This window comes from Propithecus coquereli, unplaced genomic scaffold (genome assembly GCF_000956105.1).
Source record: "Propithecus coquereli isolate 6110/MARCELLA unplaced genomic scaffold, Pcoq_1.0 Scaffold74, whole genome shotgun sequence".
Taxonomy (NCBI): Eukaryota; Metazoa; Chordata; class Mammalia; order Primates; family Indriidae; genus Propithecus; species Propithecus coquereli.
In genome coordinates this window covers 5324155-5325121 of record NW_012153507.1, presented here as the reverse complement: position 1 = coordinate 5325121, position 967 = coordinate 5324155, and the positions used below count along the sequence as shown (strand labels likewise).

The 967-nt window shown below is 32.2% G+C and overlaps 1 protein-coding gene across 1 annotated transcript in view; it reads left to right on the top strand.

The window, feature by feature from the left end:
• The window catches only part of ASCC3 (activating signal cointegrator 1 complex subunit 3), a 283174-nt gene that overhangs the window by 153343 nt on the left and 128864 nt on the right, over positions 1 to 967 (top strand). The window contains exon 17 of the mRNA XM_012661845.1: positions 786 to 935. Within this exon, the coding sequence (XP_012517299.1) occupies positions 786 to 935 (150 nt within the window). The remainder of the gene's footprint in view (positions 1 to 785; positions 936 to 967) is intronic.

Below are 967 nucleotides of genomic sequence, written 5' to 3'. Positions count from 1 at the left end.
ATAAAAGGTAAAAATCTTAAATCAAGATAAGTAAATTTTGGGGGAATATCACGCTTGGAGGAACCAATCTTGATCTTTTTCTTGTTTGCCCAGTCTTAACACAAATACAGAAATTATTTAGTAATTAGTTAAAATATGGAGTTAGCCTACAGATTTTCCTATGTATTGTCTACCTCTTCTAGACTTATGTGCGTTTTTCTCTTTCTCACTATGAGACATGTATTTGCCCTGGCTTATCTTGTTTATATCCTAATATGTTTGAATTTTCCTTTAAAATCTATAGAAAATTCCAATCTAAGAAAAGAAATGTTTACATATAATCTTAATTCACATAATCTTAATGAAGTGTACACATAATCTTATTGATAAATATTCTCAATGAATGCCTTTTGTCTTGATAAATTAACACTTTCTCTCATTAAAATAATGTTTATTTCAACATATGGACAAGGAGGCATGAGTTCAACTTTATAAAATCACATAGGGCACAGAATCTGTAAACTAATTAAAGCGAAATTTGACACTCTTGCATATCTGTTTAAAAGTTAGATATGTCAGTGATTTGAATAGATATGTCTTTCATGTTATGGCAACAAATCATCTTAGAATTCTTAAAAGCATATATTTTGTGCTCAGAAAGTTTCAAAAATCAAAGGGAGAAGAGAGTTTTAAGCCTTAGAAAGTCTTATTTTAAAAGTGATACATTTTTGCCTTTCCAAGGTCATTTGTTACTTGAAAAGTTTAAGGGATCATTTTATTTCCCTCCAGAGTTATTGAACTAACAGGGGATGTGACTCCTGATATGAAGTCCATTGCCAAGGCTGACCTAATTGTCACTACCCCAGAGAAGTGGGATGGAGTCAGCAGAAGCTGGCAAAATAGGAGCTATGTTCAGCAAGTCACTATTCTCATCATAGATGAGATTCATCTGCTTGGTGGGTACCACTGTATTTAAAGCCAGTTTACA